The 23,349-nt window shown below is 40.8% G+C and overlaps 1 protein-coding gene across 4 annotated transcripts in view; it reads right to left on the bottom strand.

Moving 5' to 3' along the window:
• Nucleotides 1-23,349, bottom strand: part of C2CD3 (C2 calcium dependent domain containing 3) — a 120,691-nt gene that overhangs the window by 28,852 nt on the left and 68,490 nt on the right. For all 4 annotated transcript variants that reach the window (XM_005689966.3, XM_018059360.1, XM_005689965.3 and 1 more), the window contains 6 exons: nucleotides 20,399-21,001; nucleotides 16,622-16,960; nucleotides 7,275-7,413; nucleotides 5,750-5,814; nucleotides 1,865-2,070; nucleotides 753-886 (listed from right to left, as the gene is read on the bottom strand). In XM_005689966.3, the coding sequence (XP_005690023.2) occupies nucleotides 753-886; nucleotides 1,865-2,070; nucleotides 5,750-5,814; nucleotides 7,275-7,413; nucleotides 16,622-16,960; nucleotides 20,399-21,001 (1,486 nt within the window). The remainder of the gene's footprint in view (nucleotides 1-752; nucleotides 887-1,864; nucleotides 2,071-5,749; nucleotides 5,815-7,274; nucleotides 7,414-16,621; nucleotides 16,961-20,398; nucleotides 21,002-23,349) is intronic.

Here is a 23,349-nt window from a genome sequence, read left to right as displayed (position 1 = left end):
GAATCTGCAAAGGAATAACTGAATCACTGTGCCGTACACCTGAAACTGACATGGTATTTTAAATCAACTGTATTTCAATAAAATTGTATACTGTAAATCAATTATATTTCAATAAAAATTAAAAGAATTGTAAGACATTAAAGTTTCTCAGTTTAAATTTATAATACGGTAAAAACTGATAGTTAAAACCTACAGAAACAAACCTCTCTGAGGTCACCAGTAATTTTTAGGAGTATAAAAGGATTTTGAAGTGGAAATGTCTGAGAACCACTGCTAGGGCCTGAGGAGAGTGGGGTGGAAAGAAGCAATCTTAAATCTTAGATTCTATCCTTTGACAGGATGGAATGTACTCTAGCCCTAATATCCATAAGCATATACAGTTAGTTTGGTGAAATGAGAACGCCAGGTGCTTTTTACAAAATAACCTGGCATGTAGGTTTGGGAGGGGAAAGGTCATGATATGTTTCTCACATAGCTGATGATTGATTTTAGGCATGAAGATTCAAGGCCTCTGAGGAGAAACGAGTCCCTTGCACTGAAGCTACCTTTTTAATAGCAGTAAAACTTCTAGTACTTAATTTTATAAAAATTGTTTTCATGTGATCTTGGGATTCCCTGGGCTTATGAAAGAAGGTCACTAGTCTTTGCCTGTTTCTCATTTCTCCCTCTAATAAAGGAAAGAGAAATGACAAGCTAGTTTGCACACTTCCGTTCCGGACCCCATCTCTTCCTGTCATCAAGAAATCACTCACGTCCCAGGAGAGGAGAAATCAGCCTCCTTTGATGAGGGGTGAGCAGGCAGTTCTGGAGTCTGTCCCACAGTGCGGCCAGGGAATGCAGCATACACAGCAGAGGCAGGGAAGGAGAAGGCACTGTATACTGGGATCTGCAGAAGCAATGAGGAAAACGGCACACTTGTTGTTACAAATCCTTTTGGAATAAAGCAGTATAAATAAATTTGTAAAATTTATTGTATATGTAGAACTTACTATTTTCTGTTGAACACTGTACCAAGCAATTTATATGTATTTTCTCATTTAAATATCACACTTTTATAAGGGAGGTACTATCATCATCCCCATTTCACAAACTACAATGTCAGACTGCTTTTTAAAAGTTGCTTTATTTTTATTTATGCTCGTTTCCTCCATCTAGTTTGTGAACCCCTGGTTGGACATCTTACATTTTCTTTACATGTGAGGATAATCTGGCTGTGATAGTTCTTATCTCATGATTACTCAGGTTGATGTAAAGAAAAGGCCCTCCTACAAAGGGGATTATTTAAACTATCATTTTCTCATCCATGCATTTATTTACTCAGTAACTCATCTGATATTTACTGAATCCCACTCTGCCAAACCCTGGATCAGGCATGCGTGACACAGTCTTCCCTTGACAGAGCTCCCCTATCTGGGACAGTCTGGAAAATTCTCTTTTCCTTTACAGTAAAACTCCCTGAAAGAGTTGTCTATACTTACTGTCATCAATTTCCCTCTTCCCATTTTCTCTTAATTTTTTTTAAGAGACCAAAGATGTTAATGTAACTTTATATTTTTAAACTTTATCTAATGTGGTTTCAGATTCCACACTGTATCTAACCTTATTTTATTAAAAAAATTGAGATTTAATTCATGTGTTATAAAATTCACCCTTTGAAAGTAAGTGTTCAATTCAGTGGTTTTTCAATAGCATCCATCACCACCATGTAATTTCAGAACATTTTACACTCCAAAAGATCATGAAGTCAATATAAAACAGAAATGCATTCTGTACAATGGAAAGTACCAAACACATGTAAATTATCTTTTCATAGGTTTTGCTCAGTAGAACCTTATTGGTTAAGGATGTGAATAAAGATACATACCAGTGATCCTGGGTTCTCCACCTCACGTCTTGCTTGCCTTTCTTCTTTGAAATGCATCAAACTCTCCAAAGGGGAGATAGCAACTTTTATCTGCCCTTGGCACTCTCCACTGAAGTCTGTAATGTTGTACCAGCCACAAACAAACTGGAAGCCAGAGAGAAGTGGGGAGAGGTCCACAGAGGCAAAGCCAATCACCCTCTCCTCATCTGTGGGAGAGAAAGAAGAGCTGGGCAGTGTGGCCGGGCACTTCTTGCCACTGGGCTTCGAGGTGGCACACAGAGGTGATTCAGGGGATGGGAGGGTTCAGTGATTCCACAATCAACAGAGAATACCGATAATGAGGATAAGAGACTGGCAACCACAGCCTGTTTTTGAACTACTGTATATTTTTTTGTATGGTAGGGAAAAGCTGGCAGGGTTGAGCTCTGTCCTCTTGATATAGGCAATTGGAAAACACCCCTTAAACATAAGAGACACTTGTTCTTCTCCCTAGGGCACCAGGTCTCACTGATTTTCCTTAGGGAAGTGGGTCTTGAAAAAAATCACTTGAAAGACCATCACTCTTAGAATTATGAATGATTTGCATTTTCTTATTTATAGTTGTCTGTATTTTTCAAATTTTCTAAAACATACACATGTATTATATTTAATTAAGAACACATACACACACACGACAAACAACCCCCTAAAAAACCAGTACAGGGTACAAAATGAGTTTGGGCTCAGGCTGCTCTTAATGACAGAGAAGACCCCTTATTGGTTGGACGAGCTACCATGCAATGACCTTTATTTTCAGATTCACTGCTTCTCACTTCTGACATGAAAGCAGCTGAGGACAAACAGACCCCTGTCCCTTTACATGCTCCTGTTTTGTATAGGCTCCACTCCCTACACTGAATCAAGGACTGATTCTTCCCAACACGGACACAATTCTCAGTTTTCAATTTGCTGAATAAATCAAGGAATGCAAATTTTCAAGACGAGTGGTCATGAGTTTTCCGATTTCTTTGACACTGGACTCATCACACACTGTCTAACATTTGTTTACAGTTTGCTCTTCTCTAGACTGGGACCTACCTAAAAGCTGAGACCAAGTATAACTCACTTTACGTTCCCTGAACTTTCCATACCTGGCATAATATCTTCCTACCTTAAGGGAACTTGATAAGACATCCACTGAGTGCATGCGTGAACCAGCCACTGTAAAATGAGACTAAGAAGCAGTGCACTACAACAGCAAATCCAAATGTGGCTTTGACTTGAAAACACAGTATTCTAATTTCCTGGGCCTCAAGTTTCATACATAGGAGAAGTGCTGAACCAGATGTAAGATTCTCTTTAACTTGGACAGTCTTAGATTATAGGAACACTTGAAGTCGTGTTTCCCAGAGTAGGGGTCATGTAATTCTTACCCACTGGGTGTGAAGAATGATGGAGAGCCATTGATTTGCTCTCCAAAGATATTCTTGCTTTTCAAAGAAAGCTAATCTTGCTCTCTTTGGTTATCAAAGATGGAACCTGTTCTTGTTATATAATAGCTTTAGGCAATCCCACTTGAAGGTTCTGCCTAACATGAAAGCACTTCATCCTAAACATAGTGGAGGAGAAATCCGGCTAAATTGATCATCAAGAAAAAAAATCAGGAGTTCCCTGGTTGCTTAAGGACTAGGATTTTGGGCTTTCACTGCTGTGGCCCAGGTTCAATCCCTGGTCAGTGAACTGAAACCCCACAAGCTGCAACTTAAATTTATTTATTATTAAAAAATTTTTTCTTTGGCTGTGCCACAAAGCACACGGTTATCCTAGGTCAAATCCACACCCTCTGCAGTATAAGTGCAAAGTCTTAAACACTGGATCGCCAGGGAAGTCCCCTGTAATTAAATTTAGTATCAGATTTAGCAGCCAAGCCCCCATTCTCCCTTTGCAGTTTTACGTTCCAGTGATCCTGAACTTCCTGTGTACTCTTTCTTTACTCTAGGCTTTTGTATTTGCTATCCCTTCTGACCATGCAATGTCAAGTCCCTTCATTTCTCATCAGAGGTATGCCCCTCAAAGCCTTCTCTAACATCCTAAGTCTGGGTTAGATGTCTGCTACCAGAGCACCCTATATGTCTTGTTTTACTTTTGTATCCCCATCACTTAGCACAGTTCCTGGCATAGAGTAGGAACTCAAATATTTATTGAACACAGCTTGGTCTGGTCTGAGTACCTTTTACAATAGGTTCCTTCAATCTGTGTGGAAAGGATGGAGTTAAGAAAAGGATGGAGTTAAGTAAGTCTACATACACTGAGAGACAGAGCTGGATGAGCTCTGTCCCCCACACCGGGGTTCTACACGATTGTCTAGGGGTCCTGAAAGGCAGGGAATGTATTTTCTTCATCTCCATACCTAACAGGCCTAGCACTGTACTTTACACACAGTAGGCATAATAATAAAAATAGCTCCATTTATTAAGTGCCAATTTGTCCCAAATACTTTATATAATTATCTTTAACCCTTACAAAAACTGTTGTCATTATTGTTCAGTTGCTAAATCATGTCCAACTCTTAGCAACCCCATGGACTGTAGCCTGCCAAGCTCCTCTGTTCATTGAGTTTTCAGGCAATAATACTGGAGTGGGTTGCTATTTCCTTCTCCATCAAAAACCCTGCGTTGCAGGTTCTATTAGTCTTAATTTTATAAATAGGGAAACAAAGAATCAAACAGGTAGAACAATTTTCTCAGGTCACACAGTCTGTAAATAGCAGAGCCAAGATTTGAATACAGATCTGCATAAGACTGAAGTTTATTCTTTTTTCCTGCTGAAGTAACTGTTGAATTGAGGCAAAGTCTGGTCTGCTTGATAATTTCTGGAATACTTTAGACAGAAGACAGGAATAGAACACTAGAGAGGAGTGTTGTGCTGAGCTGAATATAGCAGGAATTCCTTGTAATGATTCAGAGAAGACTGAATTACGGTCAGTTCCTGACCCACTAATGAGGCTGGGCGGGGTTGGGAATCCTTGGCAGCAGCATGGGACCAATCATCAAAACCAGATCCGAGGCATCACTCCCAAAGAGGAGCACAAGAAGGGAGCCTGGTGAGTCGATCTCCTTTACCCCCAGACTACCCTCAGGTCTTTACTAGGTTTTACGGTTACCCATTATGGGCAAGCAAACACTATGATGCTATAGATAACTCAAAATCACTGAAGGTCTGGAAAGCAAGATCCAGCAGGAATCTTAAAGGAGCTAGGTTTGTAAGGAGGGATTTAGTGAGACAAAATTTTCTAAAAGCTGTGAGATAGTTGAATGTCCTAATCACCTTATTTTTCTGAATTATTCAATCTTACTAGTCTGGTGAAGTACAAACGGTAAAGGCTAAACAGCTAGTCAGAACTGGGTTTGAGGAGAATGCCCTATTTGTCCAGTGGTTAGGAGTTGGCACTTTTCCTGCCGGGACCTGGGTTAATCCCTGATTGGGGAACTAAGATTCTGCAAACCTTGTGTGCGGCCAAAAAAAAAAAAAGTGAGTTTGAATCCTAGCTCCATCAGTTAATAGATATATGACCTTAGTCAAGCCACTAAACTTTCTTGGGCCTCAGTTTTTATATATATAAAATCTAACTAGCTGTATTTTTACCTTACAAGATTAGAGATATTTCTGAACGTATAAAAGCATACTGCCATTCACTAATAAAAACAAGCAAGCAGTCAAACAAAATGATACGGTTTCTAAGGATTTAAATTCCACCAGAGAATGACATGCCATTCTATGAGATCACCTCTAACACACTCATGTGTTCCCAGCACCATGTCATGGTTTTACTTGGTTAAAAAAAGAAAAAGATTGGTAAATTAATATGATGTGGACTTATTTTATAACCAAAGAAACAGTTCATACCTCCTTTATGCCAAACTTTGAAGACCAGAGTTTGTTGTGGGTCCAAAAGAAGCTCTTTCGAAAGCCTAGTAAGTAAAACAAGCACCATAAATTAACTGCGTAGGAAGCTTCTCTAGTATGAAACCCAGACTTGAAGGGTATCTTAAAGTTTGCAAATCACTTTCCTTTCATGCTCATGACCATCTTCTAGGATATATTTTTATCCTCTAAAAGCAGGGGATGGAAGTTCAGAGAGGTGATGTAATGAGTAACTCGTCAAGAACTGAAAACATGCAACCCGGATGCGGTATTCTTTCCCCTAACACTCGTGGCCCCTGTTTTATTGGAACAGGTAAGGATTCTTTTCATGTCTCGTGGTGATAGGTGGAGGCAGTGAGAAGAGAGGAAAAGAATGTTTATTGAGCACCTACGCTGGGCTTAGCCCTCTGATCGCCTACCTTTGGAGGCAGATTTGGTATTTTAGATAAAGTACTGGCCACTATGGCCAGAATTTCTGTAATTTCTGACAGTACTGAACTGTCACTGCAGTTAGAGCTCCTGACTCAGGTCAACCTCTCAAATTTCAAAAACACTGAACATGTGAGCAACTGCTGAGACTCAACTAGGTACATAAACACTGTGAGAAAATAGCAGATCAGATACCATGTGTGTGGCTAGTGTTGGTGGACAAGAATTAAATTTTACAAAAAGTGATGCAGTGTAAAGATAATCTTAACAATAATTAGTAACTGAACTCACACTTTTAATAATGATGAAACAGGTAACAGCAGAAAAGGGAGGAGAGCCCTGTGCAGCAGGCCTCTGTGCCAGCCCCCAGCCTCTGAGCTGCAGGCCACATGGTTGACAGGACTCCTCCACCTCCTCTGTTTTTGAGCTTTCAAATCAGATCTGACATTTGTTATGTACTTACCATGTACCATGAGGTAATATTCCTAAATTACATGTAATTTGGACCTCACAATAACTCTGTAAAAATTACCTCAACTTTACACATGATGAATCTGAGGCTCAGAAATGTTATGTAACTTGTTCGTTCACACAGTTAGTGAATGACAGAGATGGGGTTGGAGGCCAAGTCTCTTTAGTTTCAAAGCCCAGGCTCTTTCTACTGCACCAGAAATCTTTCCCAAAGATGCATAAGCCACAGCCTTTCTGGAGATCTCCACCTTCTTCACTTAGATAACTTGTATACATTCTTTCACACTTAGCTGAGGTGTCTACAGGGACTGTCTTAATCCACTGTCTTTAATTCCCACTGCCCAAGAACACAGCAGAGCAAATAAGAGGACTCCATTGAATAATTTTTGAGTTGTACTGAGTAGAGTTAAAAAATACCACAACAAAACCTTTAAACCACCACTAGCTGTGAATTCATAAGCACTAGGATTAAATAATTGTTTGCTAAGGAAAGCATTCTCCAAGTCTGCTCAGTATTGCAGTGTCTGTTACATTCCTCGGTTTGAGTCTGTCTCTTGGAATAGAAAGCAGATTCTGGAAGGCTGATGGTACATCATAAAATACAAACCTTGACTGCTGTTGAAAATTCCAGATGGGGGAATCTGTGTTTTCAACCACTTGGGTGTAGACAGGAGATGGCTCATCAGCTGTTACAAAGGATACACAACAGCTGGGTACTGATACTTTCCGCTGTGTCAAGGGGCTCCCTGAAATAGGAAACAGTGAAGTGACTAAACTTTAGGTGACCAAAAAAGAATGTGCTGGAAGCCTCTCATTATACAGGTACAAGAAGAACCATTCCTATCTTCTACCTTTGGGTCTTTGTTTGAGCTATTCCCTGTGTCTGAAATGTTTCTGCTATTGAAACTGTTCTTTCAAGGCTCAGTTCATAAATACCACCCAGCAAGAAACAACTTCTCCCATCTCCTTGTACTCTGTGGGATGATGGAAAACACTGGATTAAGAGGAAAAAGACAGAACTGCAAAGAACCTGGACTTAAAAGTCCAATGATCAGTGACAGCTCTGCCACACACATTCTGTGTGACTGTAGCAATGTGTGACCTCAGGCAAGGCCTATCTTGGCCACTCCCTCTTCAAATGATGTGTATGATATTTACATCTCTTTGGATGTTGTAAGGATTAAAAATAAATAACAGGGCTTCCCTGGTGGCTCAGTGGTGAAGAATCTGCCTGCCAATGAAGGAGACATGGGTTTGATCCCTGGTCTGGAAAGATCCCTCATGCTGTGGAGCAAGTAAGCCCATGTGCCGTAACTACTGAGCCCAGGAGCTGCAGTTACTGAAGTCTGTGTGCTCTAAAGCCTATGCTCTGCAACAAGAGAAGCCACTGCAATGAGAAGCCTGCACACTGCAGCTAGAGGAGGCCCTGCTCACCGCAACTACAGAAAAGCCCATGAAGCAACGAGGCTCAGCCAAAAATAGATAAAAACAAAATGATTAAAAAATTATCACATAGATGGAGTCACATAGTATATAACCTTAAAAATAATAATAGTAGATAACATATATCACTTGCTGTGTGCCAGCATTTTTCTAAGAACTATACATGTATTAACTCATTTAATCCTTTCAACAAACCTATGAGGAAGATATTATTCTTCTCATTATATAGATGAAAAAAACTGGGGTATAGACAGACTGGCTACAACCTGGTAAAACCAGTTTACAAGCGTATTTTTGAAAGAGCAGGAAAAAAACTGATTCTAATAAAATGGCAGTAATCAAAGAATAGCTAATAGAAATCAATAAAACAGCTCTCATCATTAGTAATGTGAACTGTACAGAATAACACTAATATTACCTGAACTACTGAGCTATCTTCTTAAAAGTATATTTTCGTGAAACTTGACAGTATTACACGGACTGACTTGCTCAGCATCCACCCTCACTTACTTTTACTGTTTTGTATTCCTTTACTGTAGCGATTGAAAGGGTCACCACTCTGCTGTGCTAGAGTATGGATGGATACATACTGGTCTCTATGTGTTAGATGCCATTACAACAGATTTGGAAGGCAGACGGGAGGCAGAGGACATGTTCCTTTTCCATTTGCTACCAGCATGGATGACACTGAGTTTCCTGCTCAGGGGTTGTGTCTCTGGGTCCCCAGAGGCCCAATGATAATAGAGATGATTTCCTGATCCCTGGACTGCACGGTTGGCACTGTTATTTCTAACTTAAAAGATCTACTGGTTCTTTCCTAAAAGCTTAGCCTACAGTCAACTCCCTGAGCCCTTCCAGTAACTTAAATACCTTAACATTCTACATTAAACTTCTGTTTAAAACAGCTGGGGTGAGTTGTTTCCGGCAACTAGACTCTCCCTGACATAGCTTCCATTTCTCTCTTTCTCAGTCTCACCCCTCCTCTCTCTGTCTCCCATTTTTTTTAGTAGGTCTCAAGTTTCTCAACTGATTTCTTCCAATAAAATGTCACAAATCCTCACAGCAAGGGAGATTCTACAATAATCTGTGTCTATGTTTCCCTCACTAAACTAAGAGTCTCTTAAATGCACAGGGGAGGCCCACAGCTCTTATGAATGGTTTGCAGACTCCCTGCTGCCCTTGGTCTGAGAGGGTTGCCAGGGGTGAAGGAGAGAGAGCTACTAAGAAGAAGGAGACACAGAGAGAGGAGGAGAGAGAGAAGCTGCCTCGTGTGTGTGCAGCGTGTACCTGCGAAGAGCAGCATCTGCTCAGGTCAATACTGAGAGGCCAGCAGAGAGCCACCTGGGGTTCTGGGACACAGGACTCCTCGGTTCCGGTGTACTCTGCACTGACTTAGCGTGATATATTGGGTGCTTCACTCTGACCCTCTGGGTCAAGTTTCTTCATGAGAAACATATACTCTCAAATTACTTCAATAATTACCTATGATAAATTCTATGATGCTAGATACCTACTAATGCTGCCCAGATCTCTCTCATACTTCAACCCTCTCTTTTTAGGTTACTATTTTTGAGGCTGCTATTTGCTAGAGGCCGTGAAACAGAAGTACTATTTCTACTTTGGAAAAAATTGTTCCTTATTCAGTCTTGAACAGAAACACTCCTTTCAGCCAAACAGGAGGGTGATAAATCAGCTTGGGAGAGCAAGTCTCCCCTTGCAGTTGGAAATCTGGCTGGGCCTGTTTCCCTTTCTGAAAAAGGTCAAGTTCTGAAATACTCTGGGAGGCAGCCAAGATGAAAACTGCTATACCTCCTACTGAATTGGGACACACACTGAGAGCAGTTAAGAGGACTTGAGATGAGCCACTTTTATCATTTATGAGTTTTCATTGAATTTTCTGTGTTTCACCTAAGTGTGGAAAGTAGTAGTTTCATGCATCAAAAATGGCATAATTTCTCCAATGAGATTAAAACAATAACTCCTTATTTTTTTAATTTTTAAAATCTTTTGGCTGTACCACACAGCATGTGGGATCTAGTTCCCTGACTAGGGATCATACCAGTGCCTCCTGCATTGGCAGCTCAGAATCTTAACCACCAGGGAAGTCCCATAACTCCTTATTTTAGTGTTGATAAGTTTTCTTATCAACACTAAATTTGTGCTGATAACATCCCTGATAATCACATAAGATGGGGTCTCTATCTCTAGTTTACAAACAGGGCAACCAAGGAACAGAGAGGTAAAGTGGCATGCTCGTCACATATCTGGTCAACTGGAAGGTTTCCTAACTCCTATTCCAGGGATATTCCATTGCAATAGTTCTAATTAGTTCTACCTGGTTGAAAGAAAAGCTCTCCTTCTGGCCTGGAGTAAACAGATGGAAACTTTCCCTCAAGCAATGCCCAGATTTGTACAGTAGTAAAAACTTGGCTCAGTTTTGCTAAGCTCTCATTAACTGACCCCTGCTCTGTGGCTTACATGCACAGATGAGTCAGGTCTGATTCTTGATCTGGAGGCAGACACACACAGATCGTTATAATGCAGTACGATAAAGACTACACCAGAAACACAGGGGGCTGTGGGAACGCGGAAGGACCCCTAACCCTGCCTGGGTAGTTGAAAGAGAGCCTCTGAAGGCTGATGATGCTGGAGACGGTTTTGGTTTTCACTGGGTATAATTTAGATGACCTCAAATCACTTTCCCTCTCTGTTCCTTGATGGCTTCATCTGTAAGACAGGGCTAGAGATACTGGTCACGTCTAGTGTACGTACACAAATCTTATGACACAAATCTTATGAGTACTGAAGCTGATTCTTGAAGGTTCCTCAGAGTTTTTCCTAACAAAAGTATCCAAGAAACTCTTGTATTTCAGAACCAGGACCACAGTGGGGACTACACTGTCTCAGGTGTAAGGCATAATTCAGGGCTGTTTATGAAGCCTCTGCATTCAGCTTTGCACTAAAGAGTCATTTGTTTCCTTCATCAATGAAGATGCTTCTAAGGCATGAGAGGGACGGACACACTGAGAACACTGCTGAAGGCAGGACGGTCAATTTGGATATTAAAGAAGCATCTACCCAGAACTTTCATAAGAACTTGGCAATTTTTAGCTGACTCACAGCGCGGGATATGCTGCCCTCAGCACCATATGCTTAGAGATGATCTTATAAGACTATTACATTTCACAGTCAAAGAAAAGAGAAACGGGTTGCCCCAAGTCACTATACAAGTTAATGGCTTAGCTAGGGCCAGAAGCCAGTCTTCTGAATCCCATTCCGGAAGTCTTCCTATTATATCATCATTTGGAAGCACATTTCATAGAGATGATGCGCAGGTCTGTACACTAAGGGCCCAGCACAGGGCCTGAGTGAACCATCAATATTTGCGGGGGAAGGACTATATGGGCCTATCACTGTGAGAGTAGGACGTGGGAGACAAGAGACCTCTGAAAGTGTCCACTCTGATGCTTAATCTGCCCCGGCTAAACAGAAAGAGGCAAAAGAACAAGTGATTTACAGAGTTGTAACTCATGCCAGAAATACAAGAGGCAGTGAGTATCATATTCACAAACAAAAGGACATTATGACTGCTTAGCTGCATCATGAAGGCACAGGTATTGAGACACAGAAATAAACATACAGTCCCTGTTCCCAACGAACATGCAGCCTAAGGAGAGACATGTTAAGAAACATTTTCAGTACAGAATAATAAGTGATATGAAGGAGGAAACCTGTGTAGGGATGGTGGTGGAATAAGAAAGTTTTGGGAACAGAGAGAAAAGTATTCTACTAATAGAGGTGGTCAGTAGGCTGCAAAGTGTTAGTATCATCCAGTTTACTCTTGAAGGATGAGGAGCAAGTTCACTGAATAAGAGAGAAGCCATACCAGGTAGACGAAAGACCATGATCAAGGGTAACAGGATAGAGGATGGGGCACTGGCAAAAAGCAAATTGCCTAATATAAGAAACAGTGAGAGATGAGGCTGGAAAGACTAATTAGGCCACACGGCAGTACTCTGCGTGCTAGGCCACTGTGACTGCAGTGACATGAAGTCAACAAAGTATTTTAAGTGGAGAGATAAGGTCACATTTGTTGACCAGACATAAGATAATCTCAGTAGTAGAATGAAGATACTGAAAGAGAATACTGTTCACAGCAATCGTTGAGAGGGCAATCCCATTAATCTAAATTCCTGAAGCCTGAACATGCAAGGAAGCAGTGAGAATAGAGAAAAGGTGATATAAAACTTTCTGGGTAAGAGTACATGATCCTATACCCTGTACTGGATACAGCAGGAACTTAATACCTATTTGTTGAATGAATCTACTAATCCCTACTATCCTCTGTTAAATTCCACATAAGCAACTTTCCTGCAGAAGCAAAGTAGAAAATCAGAGAACATATTAAAAGGAGAGAAAGGGCATTTGAACAAGGTCTCTGCTTCCTCATTTAATATTTACTGCTTATATTATGTGTTAGACACAGTTTGAGGTATTGAGGATTTAGCAGTCAATAAATCAAAAAACTGCTGTCTCTGTAGGACTTAATCTTTTTCTAGAAAGACAGAAGATAAACAAAATACACTATTTAAAGGCCTTTATGTTTAGACAAACATAAAGCAGGAAAAAGGGATAGGTATTGTTGGGGGAGGCTGTAAGTTTAGACGGGTAACCAAGGAAGATCTGGCTGAGCCAGCGATTTCAGTAAAGCCAGGAAAAAAGTGAAGAATGTTCCAGGCATACAGTGAACATCAGATTCAAAAGGCTCAAAGCAGGAGTCTGCCTATACATTCAGGAAAAAAGCAAAGAGACCAGCATGGCTGGAACAAGGTGACAGAGAGAAAGAGCAGGATGCTGGGGAAAATTTGGTAACTGGTACCTGGGGAAGGGAGAAAGGAATCTAGGCTAAGAAAGGTGAATGAGCCAGGGACTGGCTTGCTATATATTGACTAGAAGGGAAAGAAAGTCAGCATGGTGCCAACACTGTGTCCACGGCCCCTCTAAAATCACGTCAATTCATCATATCCCCGTATCTGGGTTAGCTCTTAGGGGACAGAAACTGTGTGCCATTTGCTCTGTGCTTTCTGGACCTGGCACTGGCCTAGCATTTACTACTTGCTGAACTGAACTACCATTCTTGCAACATAAGCACAGGACTGGACACACAGTACATAATTACCGTGGTAATACAGAGTGTAAGCAGGACTACACGAGAAACACAGATAAACTGATAAATACATCCTGAGAGGCAAGGTGAAGACTCTGTGTACTAGACCGAACAGCACAGGCTTTAGGTGAAACTCTTTTAGGTCAGGCTTTAGGATTAAAATTCCAGCTCTATAGAGCTTATCAACTGTGTAACTCAAGTCATTTCAGTTTTGTGAGCTTAACTTTCCTCATTTATAAAATGGTTATATACTGTAATCTGCTCATAAAATAATCCTTTGTGGTAAGGATTAAAGTGAAAGTCACTCAGTCTTGTCCGACTTTGTGACCCCATGGACTATACAGTCCATGGAATTCTCTAGGCCAGACTACTGGAGTGGGTGAAAGTGAAGTTGCTCAGTCGTGTCTGACTCTTTGCGATCTCATGGACTGTAACCTACCACACTTCTCCATCCATGGGATTTTCCAGGCAAGAATACTGGAGTGGGTTGCCATTTCCTTTTCCAAAGGATCTTCCCAACCCAGGGATCGAACCTGGGTTTCCTGCACTGTAGGCAGACGCTTTACTATCTGAGCCACCAGGGAAATCAGGGTATCTTCCCAACCCAGGGATTGAACCCAGGTCTCCTGCACTGCAGGCAAATTCTTTACCAGCTGAGCCACAAGGGAAGCCCAAGAGTACTGGATAGTGGTAAGGAATAAGTGAGATAATTAATGTTCAAAAGTGAGAATAGAACTTGGTACAAAGAGATGTTCAATAAATTACTGCTAATTGTCAAGCCATATTTAAAAATACAATCTTCTGTCTAACTGAGAAGTTATAAGCATATTTTGCTCTTTGCAACATGGAGGCAACCCCTAAAATGGAACATAAGCATGTTTTTGCAAATTAAGTTTTATTTTCAATGCAAAAACAAAAACACAAAACAATTTTTGCAAAAATCAAAGCTTTTTTGTGCTTTCCTTAAATTCATTCCTTATCAGACTTGTCACAGATGGGCTGCATTGGTAGGGCAGCCAAAAAGTGAAAACTGTTTCCTAATTTTGTGACTCATGCAGCACCTCAGTATCTCTAATACAGTACAGCAAGACTCTATGTGGAGAAGACTCTGTCCTGAGACAGAACGCTTCAAGGTCTCTGACACACAAAGGTGATGAGAAGGTTGAGAACCTCAGGGTCTTTGTAGAAGTTTATAATTCTGGATGTAACATTTGTTGGTAGTATGTATATGGAGAAATAGAAATAAAAGACAGACAACAGTTACTGTGAACATGAATTTTGTTTCTGTTCCAAAGTAATAAGGATACACAGCAAAAACTGAGAGGCAACACAGAATCTGTAGGAGCCAAGTAGGAAGGCCAAATCAAAAGATATATTTTGAAATCTTCTGGACTTACAAAGCTATGGATTTTTAGTTCTCAGAATAATCACACATCTCAGAACTGATAATCAAAGCCATTTACAGATGAGAAATTCAAGACAAAGAGAGACAAAAACTGCTCAAAGTCACAAACATACACGACTTATTGCCTGGAAATAAAGGGTTGAATATATTCCTACTAGAATGTAAGCTTCATAAGGGCACTATTAGTGTCATTTTGTTCACTGCTTTATCCCCAGCACCATGGACAGCGCTCAAACAGCAAACAGGATATGTTTTGTTGCTGAATGAATGAGATAAGGTCTCTGGTCTTAAAACAGCTCCTACCTAGCAGAGAAGAAAATCATGCAAATGTTAGCATTAATGTATGCAATATATGCTATGATAAAAAGGGCAAATAGGTGGTGGCCCACATCGAGGAAACTCTGGTAAATGGTGATGTTTGTGCTGAGTCTTGAGAGAGGAATTGGAATTAAGTAGGCAAAAGAGTAAGGTGATGGCAAAAGGGAAAATTTTAGGAGAGATTACAAGGCTGAATACAAGTAGGGCAAGGGCGAAAAAAATGTAGGGCAGGGGTTCTTTGTGCCATGGACTACTTTGGCCATCTGGGGAAGTCTATGGGCCTCTTCTAGTAGTATTTTTTTTTTTTAATGAATAATGTAAAATACATAAGATTACAAAGAAATCAAAGTTACCAAAACATTAAAAAACTGTGACACAGCAATATACGTGTTTTATTAATACATAACAAGATTAAGTTTTAGGTTTAATAATTACTTTGGTTTCGGACACGACTGAGCGACTGAAGTGAACTGAACTGAATAACTACTGAAATTTTGAAGTAATGACAGGAATAAACGACATGCCAAGATATCTGCAGTAACTAAAATGGGATATGAAAATACCTGTGATTTCTACTGTTGACAGCTTCATGCTGCTGCTGCTAACTCACTTCAGTCATGTCCAACTCTGTGTGACCCCATAGATGGCAGCCCACCAGGCTCCCGTCCCTGGGATTCTCCAGGCAAGAACACTGGAGCGGGTTGCCATTTCCTTCTCCAATGCATGAAAGTGGAAAGTGAAAGTGAAGCTGCTCAGTCATGTCTGACTCCTTGCGACCAACCCCATGGACTGCAGCCCACCATGCCTCTCTGTCCACGGGATTTTCCAGGTAAGAGTACTGGAGTGGGGCGCCATTGCTTTCTCCTACTAGGCTCTATTGCCTACACTCACAATTGGAAGAAATGTTCAATTTTAGTTGCTGCTGTGCTACTGTTTAGTTGCTGAGTCATGTCCAACTCTGAGACCCCATGGACTGTGGCCCGCCAGACTCCTCTGTCCATGGGATTTCCCAGGCAAGAATACTGGAGTGGGTTTCTATTTCCTCCTCCAGGGGATCTTCCTGATCTAGGAGTTAAACCGTGTCTCCTGCTTGGCAGGCAGATTCTTTACCGCTGGGCTACCTGGAAAGCCTCAATTTTAGTTAGAGGTTAATAAAAATAAAGATGTAATTATTTTCCTATCCAAGATCACCTACCCTGACTTTAGTCCTTGGATTCCTGAGGGCTTATGGATCCAGTGCTAAGAATCCTTGGCCCTAGGTATATAATGAAGAGGGATAAAGTTGGTATGAATAGAGACCAAGGTGGAGATCTAACAGAAATTTCAGAGACACAGTAATTTAATGGATGGTGAAAAAGGAAAAGAGGTGCATCTAAATTGATACTCTGGTTTCTGGACTGAGGAATTTATGATATACAAAATCAAGATAACTGACAAGGCCCACTTAAGTTCAGAAAGGCTTTCACACTGCTTAAACCTTTAGGCTTGAAAAATATAATTATTATTGATTAAGATGATTAGTAATTCCTCCAGACTCAGTCATGATTAGAAAGATTTATGAAGACAGGACTCTAGCCCGCAAAGTCAGATACCTGTTTATAGATAAGTGAGAAGAACATACCTTTCAAGCTTAAGTGCATTGCTCTCTCTACCAGAATGCTGACTGTGAAAGTTCCATCTGACTCAGGAGGGCCCTCCTGGGCTGCGCAGACTTCAGCTGTGGTGTTGTTGCAGGGGATCTGGGTGGAGGCTGGAGACTTCTGGTGGCCATGTGGTGGAGAGAGCTGGATCTCATCAATTCCTCTGGGGACCTGCTCAGACTCACTGTGGCTGCTGCAGTCCATGGAGTCCAGCTCATGAGTGGGCCCAGGGTGTGGAGAAAGAGAGGAAAGAACCACATGAACTCTCAAGGCAGCTCCTGAGAGGTTGGAAGCGTTTCGTCCAAATAGGGGATAAATACCTGCAAGAGGATGGAGGAGAATAAATTGAGGCAAGCAGGGACACTTTCTAAGCCTGGAGATGTTCACTGAGGGTGCTCGTGGTCCACTCTTGTTTGGTAGGGCCACAGGCCCTAACATACCAATTTGCAAAAGAAACTGTTAGGTTAATATATACTGTGAGAGACTTTACTGTCTCCCCCGCAACCCCCCAACTCTATCTGAAATAATGGAAAGCAATGAGAGGCTGGATTTTAAGCCAAAGCTGAATGACTACCAGGCACAGCTGCTATAGAAGGAATCCATGAGCTGAGGGGGTAGCTAGACTTAAATGACTTCTGGAGTCTCTTAAAAGTTTTAACATTTGATGAAATCAAGAGTAGCCTGTCTTTTCTTCCATAAGTCCTACTGATTCCTCTTCTTAGGCCTCTTATTAGGAATCTGACTTGATGCTCAGTATAGCCTGTTTCACCAAATATAGGTTTTAGCAGTAGCCCTGAAGATCATTTGGAAGGGAAAGAGGAGGCGGTGGCAGGAGGCAAAAAGAAAAGGGAGCCTGTTGAGTATTTTTTATGTGCTAGAATCTCAGAGCAGTTAAGTAACCTGGCGAGATGACTTTTCCAATAAGTGGCAGATTTAAACCCCGGGATATAACTTTTCTGGTTTGCTGGGTATTAACATGAGATTTTATTTATAGAGCAGAGGGCACTAATAGTTTCTTCAGAATCTCAAAGTTTGCTTCATAAGACTCATTCCAATTAACAGGGCAGCAGAGGATGAGATGGTTAGATAGCATCAGACTCAGTGGACATGAATCTGAGCAAATTGCAGGAAACAGTGAAAGACAGGGAAGCCTGATGTGTTGCTGCAGTCCATGGGGTCACAAAGAGCTGGAAATGATTTAGCAACTGAACAACAACAAACAATTCAGGAAAATGGACTTTACTGATTCAGACTGCAATAAGAGGGAGTCTTTCCTGTCTTTTTCTGTTTTTAGGCAATCTGTTTTTTTCCCATGCAATGTGTAGATTATTATGATTATCACAGGCACAAAATAAGGGCAAGTCATAGAAAGGAAGATACCAAAAGCAACACTGTTAAACATCCTTATCCTCAAGAAATTTAATAGTACTTGGAAAGATGGTTGGATGGATGATTAGATGAACTGATTGCAACCCATTCAATAAACATAAAATGCTACACTTCGTATAAGGCCCTTTTACAAGTGGATAAAAAGCTGACAGGAGTGAGGGGGGGAGAAGAGTTACTTATGTTCAAGTTCTGATCCTTAAATCTATATTCAGTTTTTCAAACCTACCTGCTTCAGCAGAGTAAAGTTATAAATAAGCCTATTTTTATGAACTTTAGTTCCAGTGAGCTCTGCATACCTCAAGGATTCTTTCTGTAGTCTCTCTGAAGTGTAGTCTGTCTGAAGCCCAGACAGAACAGGACACACAGAATTTGATAAGGTGCTCACCAGAGTCAGAATTATACCTGCTGGGTCCAGAGAGAATCAGAAAATCTAGGATGATCACCCTGATACTCAGTCCTCCTTTAGCTTGGGCTACCTGCTCAGTAATACGGTAGGAGCACAAGGCTAACAGAGCTACGACAGCGTTGTGACTCAGTTTCTTCAACTGTATAGTGAGGAAAATTACCTTATAGGAATGTTAAGGTACATAAATATGACATTTGTAAAGGGTATAAGGTCCGTCTAGTCAAGGATATGGTTTTTCCAGTGGTCATGTATGGATGTGAGAGTTGGACTATAAAGAAAGCTGAGCGCTAAAGAATTGATGCTTTTGAACTGTGGTGTTAGAGAAGACTCTTGAGAATCCCTTGGACTGCAATGAAATCCAACCAGTCCATCCTAAAGGAAATCAGTCCTGGGTGTTCATTGGAAGGACTGACGTTGAAGCGGAAACTCCAATACTTTGGCCACCTGATGTGAAGAGCTGACTCATTGGAAAAGACCCTGATGCTGAGAAAGATTGAGGGCAGGAAGAGAAGGGGCCAACAGAGGATGAGATGGTTGCATGGCATCACCGACTCAATGGACATGGGTTTAGGTAAGCGGGAGTTGGTGATGGACAAGGAGGCTTGGCATGTTGCAGTCCATGGGGTCGCAAAGAGGCAGACACGACTGACAGAGTGAACTGAACTGACCTGGAAGAGTCTAGTCTGGTCATCTTCAATTCATTCTGTAGCATAGCTGCCAGACTTATTGTTCTAGAAAGTAAAGCTATGTCACTCTTCTATTCAGAACTCATTAAAATAGCTTTCCATAGCTCTCAGAAAAAAGCCTAAACTCTCCTGCTTAGAAGAGGCTTCCCACACAATCCTCCTGCTCACCTCTCTAGCTTCATTCTCCACCATTTCCCAACCTATATATCCTGTGATTCAAGAGCACCAAATTACTTACAACACCTACAATGTATCAGGCTGCTTCCTGACTCTATGCCTTCACCCATGCTATTCCCGTTTATAAAACCATTTCCCCCGCCTTTTCTTGACTTATTTCTAAATCCTTTGAAACTCAGGTGAAGCATCACTTCCACTGACATGTCATCCTTGGACCAAAGACCTGTTGTGTCCCTGTGCTCCCACAGCGCCACTGAGAATACCTTTTCATAGTTCTTACACTTTACTGTATGTGTTTACTACTCCACCCCCCCAATTAAACAATAAACTCATTAACTATTTTTGACTCTTTTGAATTCCCAGGGTCATGTGCATAGAGCAAATACTGAACAAACGCTTGAAAGAAAAGCACTCATAATGCCACTTGCAAAATACTACCTTTTTTCCTTTCTGTCTTGTGAACCAGTTAATTACCATGTAGATTTTCTGATTCCAAGATGTGCTGACCAGAGGGAAAGGACATCCTAATCTCATTAGCAGGTACACTTCTCAGTGTATTTAAAAACCAACATTTTAGATTATCATATAGGCTCTTATACATGGGATTAAAGGCAGACCCTAAATTCACTCATTCTTATTTTACACGTATTAACTGAGGACTTAGTGTTCTAGGCACTGTGTTAGGTGCAACAATCTGATGAATTTGGATGTACTTTAAGGCTACAAAGTTCAGAGCCAGTTCTTAGATCTTAGACCGTATACCTTAGGCTCCACTAAGGTATACTGTCACTAGATAATGCCCTTCGTAAAGCAGCCAGCAGACCTCTTTCGGAAATCTCTTTACTTTCAAGAAGCATTATTAAATTATTATTAATCTTTCAACATGCAATAATGGCCAGAATACTTCCTAATATGTGACCTTGGGCAGTTACCCAACCTACCTGAGCCTCCATTTTCATGACTGAAAAATGAGTTTGATATCTATCTTATAGCTTTCTGGGAGGACCAAATAAAATAATGTCAGAGAGGATATCTCATGTGGTGCTTGTCACAGAGCAGAGGTGCTCAAACCACAAGAGCTAAGGCTGTTCATCACTTACCACTGACAGTGAGTGTCCTTGCTGACCTCTCCCCAAGTCTGGTCAAGTCCACATAGGCTGAGCCAATCCAGCTGTCTGTCTGCTGGGGCCTCTCCACGCTCTCATTGCCGTAAGCCCGCCACACCTGGATCTCTAACCTCTCCTCTCTGAAGTACCAAAGCAGTGATGGGCTCCTGGTGACTTCTGCTCTTTTGGATGCCTTGAAAGTAACCATGACCTGCTTTTTGTTTGTAGATTCCTTAGGCTTCTTGAGAGGGGTCCAAAAGCCTTCGTGATCATATAGCTTGTAGCGGAGGTAGCAATATGTACTCTTATGAATGTGGTTGTGGCCGGCAAGCAGCACACAATGGATGGGCAGCCAGAGCCTCGGGGTGGAGATGGTAACAGTGGCTGGCTCCTCTTTATCCATCTTGACAAAATCCTTCAGATTATTCTCAAAGCTCCAGCCCAATAGCTTAGCAGCTTCCAATACCCGCTCTCTGTCTCCAGGATGGGTGAAGGAGACTGAAAGCTCCAGACCACCAACAATCTTCTGCATGAGTTCCAAGCCATGGGGCAGGACCCCCTCTTCTGGGAAAACGATAGGATACCATCCTGTGATCCCTTATGAGAGAAAAGAAAGTTTTTCAATTATTGTTTTATAAGTAAAAAGACTTTCTGCCATCACCCTGGTCCAATATAGAAAAGAAAACATAAACCCACAGTGCACTGAAGTTTGTTTCATTTGACCGCTGAAAGACAATGAAATCAGGTGGAAGAACAAAGGTTAGGAGCCGGAAGATCTCAATTTTCTCCTTGGCTCAGCTCAAAATTAGTGGTTCAGTCTGGGTAAGCCATTAATTTCTTTTAGCCTTATTTCATTACCTGACAAATGGGAAAAACAGTGCCAATCTTGTTTATCAGACAAAGTTATTATGATTGTCAAATGAAATAATGGTTCTGGAAGAGCTTTGAAAGAGAATTAAAAATGTGAAATATTATTATGATACGATGAGTACAATGGAGAAGGCATGGGACAGGATTAGGAGATCTGAGAGATGTCTAGCCATGGGTCTTTTACCAAGGGAACTGCCACTTACTGAACACATACAAAGGACCAGGCACTAGACTTCAAAATAAAAATTTTAAATATTAGCTACTTGTTACTGGGTATCTACTATATGTCAGAAATTCTCTTATGCTTTATACGCATTGCATTCTAAATTGCTTCAGTTGTGTCCAACTCTTTGTGACCCTAAACTGTAGCCCGCCAGGCTCCACTGTCCATGGGATTTTCCAGGTAAGACTACTTCAGGGGTTGCCATGCCACTCTCCAGGGGATCTTCCTGACATCAAACTCACGTCTCATATTTCCTGCACTGGCAGACGGGATCTTTATTACTAGCGCCACCTGGGAAGCCCTTATACATATTACATCATTTAATTTTCTTGGTAACCCTGTCATGTTCTGAGGATTAAACAAGACAATAATCCATATTTTACAGATGAGCAAATGAAAGCTCAGAGACCTTCCCAAGTTGTTACAGCTACCAGGCAGTAAAGCTAGGATTTTAATCCAGGTATAGCTGGCTTTAAAGTCTACAGTCCACCTATTATAAGTTCATAATATCTTATCTAGAATCTTCAGGATCAGATTTGTTTACACTTTTAAAAATGTTCAGATCTTAGAAAGGTAATATGGTACATAAATTGAATACTATGTACTAGTCAGTAGTCACGGAGGTCAGGGGTTGGTAAACTTAATTCTGTAAAAGGGCAGATGGTAAGTATTTTCGGCTTTTCGGCCATATAGTCTCTGTTGCAGCTATTCAATTGTATTGTAGAGAGAAAGCAGACATAGACAATATGTCAACGAATGGGCACAATGTGCTACAATAAAACTTTATATAATCAGGAAGTGGCCCAAGTCAGAAATGAAGCCTAAACAGTCTCATGTCAGTTGGCGTCAGGTTTGGCTGCTTATCTAATTTAAAAAAACTTGTAATTTTCTGAGTTTTTTGGATTTCACAATTATGTCAAGCAGTTTTAGACTGGTATAATATTCACAGCAATTATCTGAGATTTTATAAATTAAAATTATAGATTACTAGATTCAGACTTATTGAGATGAATTTGCCAAAGGTCACTTACGGTGTTATGATTTAACGCATTTAATTTTGGGGGGCCTTCCAAGTTTTCCTTTATAAAATGAGGATGCTGAAATGAGAATGTAGATCTCCAAGACTCCTTTTAACTTTAGTCTAAAAACCTACAGCTTTGGTTTAGTAATTTCTCATCACTGGGTATTAATTTCCTCACAACAAAGTGGTTCTTAACATTATTTGGTCGCAGATCCCTTTGGTGGTAATGAAAGTTGGCCCAGAAAAATGCTCAAATATAAATCCACAAAGAATTTCACACCATTTTAGCACTTAAGAACTGCTGCATAGGATTGTTCCTCTGGCTCTGTGATTCTATAATTGAGATTACTGGCAGGAGGAAACAAAACAGAATGTTCACTTTAGAATAACTGACTATAAAGACAAATGCTGCATTCCAAATTGTCAGAAGGTTTATTTCCAAGTGGTTAAATTTAATTTGTGAAACTGGGATTTCTCAGATGGTGCTTATTTGCTGACAAACTCTGTAGTAAGTTTCAGAAGAAAAGAAACCATGTGGCCCACCCTGTGCAGAGATCTTTTTATATGTATAACTTCATCGACTGCTTCACTAATCCTGCAAGATCCTATTACTTCCATTTTCAGAGATTCCATTTAGAGAGCTGGGAGATGAAGTGACTTGTCCTAGATCACAAAAAGTGACAGACAGAAGTGAGATTTGAATGCTTTATCAAGCTTTAGAGATTCTTTCTGGCAGGCACATAGTATCTGCTTATTGAGTATTGCTCAAATTTCAATTCACAGTTAAAACTGGGAGATGTGTGCTAAATTTTGGAAAATATATCATATAAT

This window comes from Capra hircus, chromosome 15, assembly GCF_001704415.2.
Source record: "Capra hircus breed San Clemente chromosome 15, ASM170441v1, whole genome shotgun sequence".
NCBI lineage: Eukaryota > Metazoa > Chordata > Mammalia > Artiodactyla > Bovidae > Capra > Capra hircus.
Note: the sequence above shows the minus strand (reverse complement) of the source record. Positions and strands in the feature narration are given on the sequence as shown.